The sequence below is a fragment of the Capsicum annuum genome, chromosome 7 (genome assembly GCF_002878395.1).
Source record: "Capsicum annuum cultivar UCD-10X-F1 chromosome 7, UCD10Xv1.1, whole genome shotgun sequence".
NCBI lineage: Eukaryota > Viridiplantae > Streptophyta > Magnoliopsida > Solanales > Solanaceae > Capsicum > Capsicum annuum.
In genome coordinates, this window is record NC_061117.1 from 2871010 (window position 1) to 2871824 (window position 815).

Below are 815 nucleotides of genomic sequence, written 5' to 3' on the forward strand. Positions count from 1 at the left end.
AAAAATGGAAAAATACAGGGAGGGTTTCTTCTGGTTTGGAGGAAAGCACCAGTTTGAATAGGAAGAACTGTTGGACACAAGATTAGTTAACGTTATGTTCTAAGAAAGGGGAGCAATAGGTTTTTTCAAGGTAAAGTTGTTCAATTGTTTGTTTTAGTATGAATGCTACTTCTCCCATTCTGCTGTGATTAGATGTATTCAAATTCACTGTGCCATATTGTGTTAGCATATGATTGTGTTGCCCTTCCTTTATGCCTGTTTTGTAGAATAACATATGTAAAAAGAAACAGAAACCAAATGTACATAACAATTTCATCGCCGTACTGAAGTAACTTTTGTAATATTTACAGAAAATTGCATGATAGTCCGAAGGAGGAATTTTCATCATCCCACAGAGTTTACATAGAGTCAATATTTATCTAGTCTCAGCAAAGCTTGGACTCCGTCCAAAGCTTTGCGGACTTTCTTACTGAGAACGATAGAGAATTTGCTGAAGGAAAATAACAAGGTAAAGTTAAGAAATTGAAAAATAAAAAGCGTGCTTAGCAAGCTAAAGTTACATACTTTAGCTGCCAAATACAGAAAAAGACCTCTGAACTTCTTTGAGAAAATATTTAGAACTTTTTGCATTTGATGATGAAGTGGAATAAGCTGAAGTCGATGAAGGTGAAGTGTAACTCTTCAGAGAAATTGACTCTCTTGTGCTAGCTGCGAGATAAGCTGAAGTCGATGAAGGTGGAGAGTAACTCTTCAGAGAAAGTGACTCGCTCATGCTTGCTTCTCTCTCCTCCTCTTTGATGGTTTCCAGCATCTTT

At 36.6% G+C, this 815-nt stretch overlaps 1 protein-coding gene across 1 annotated transcript; it reads right to left on the reverse strand.

Moving 5' to 3' along the window:
• Positions 1 to 321: 321 nt before the first annotated feature.
• Positions 322 to 815, reverse strand: LOC107876314 (the record flags this gene model as incomplete). The annotated part of the gene is given in 1 exon segment (XM_047415102.1): positions 322 to 815. A coding segment is annotated over 1 exon segment (250 nt), but the record flags the coding sequence as incomplete, so codon positions are not given.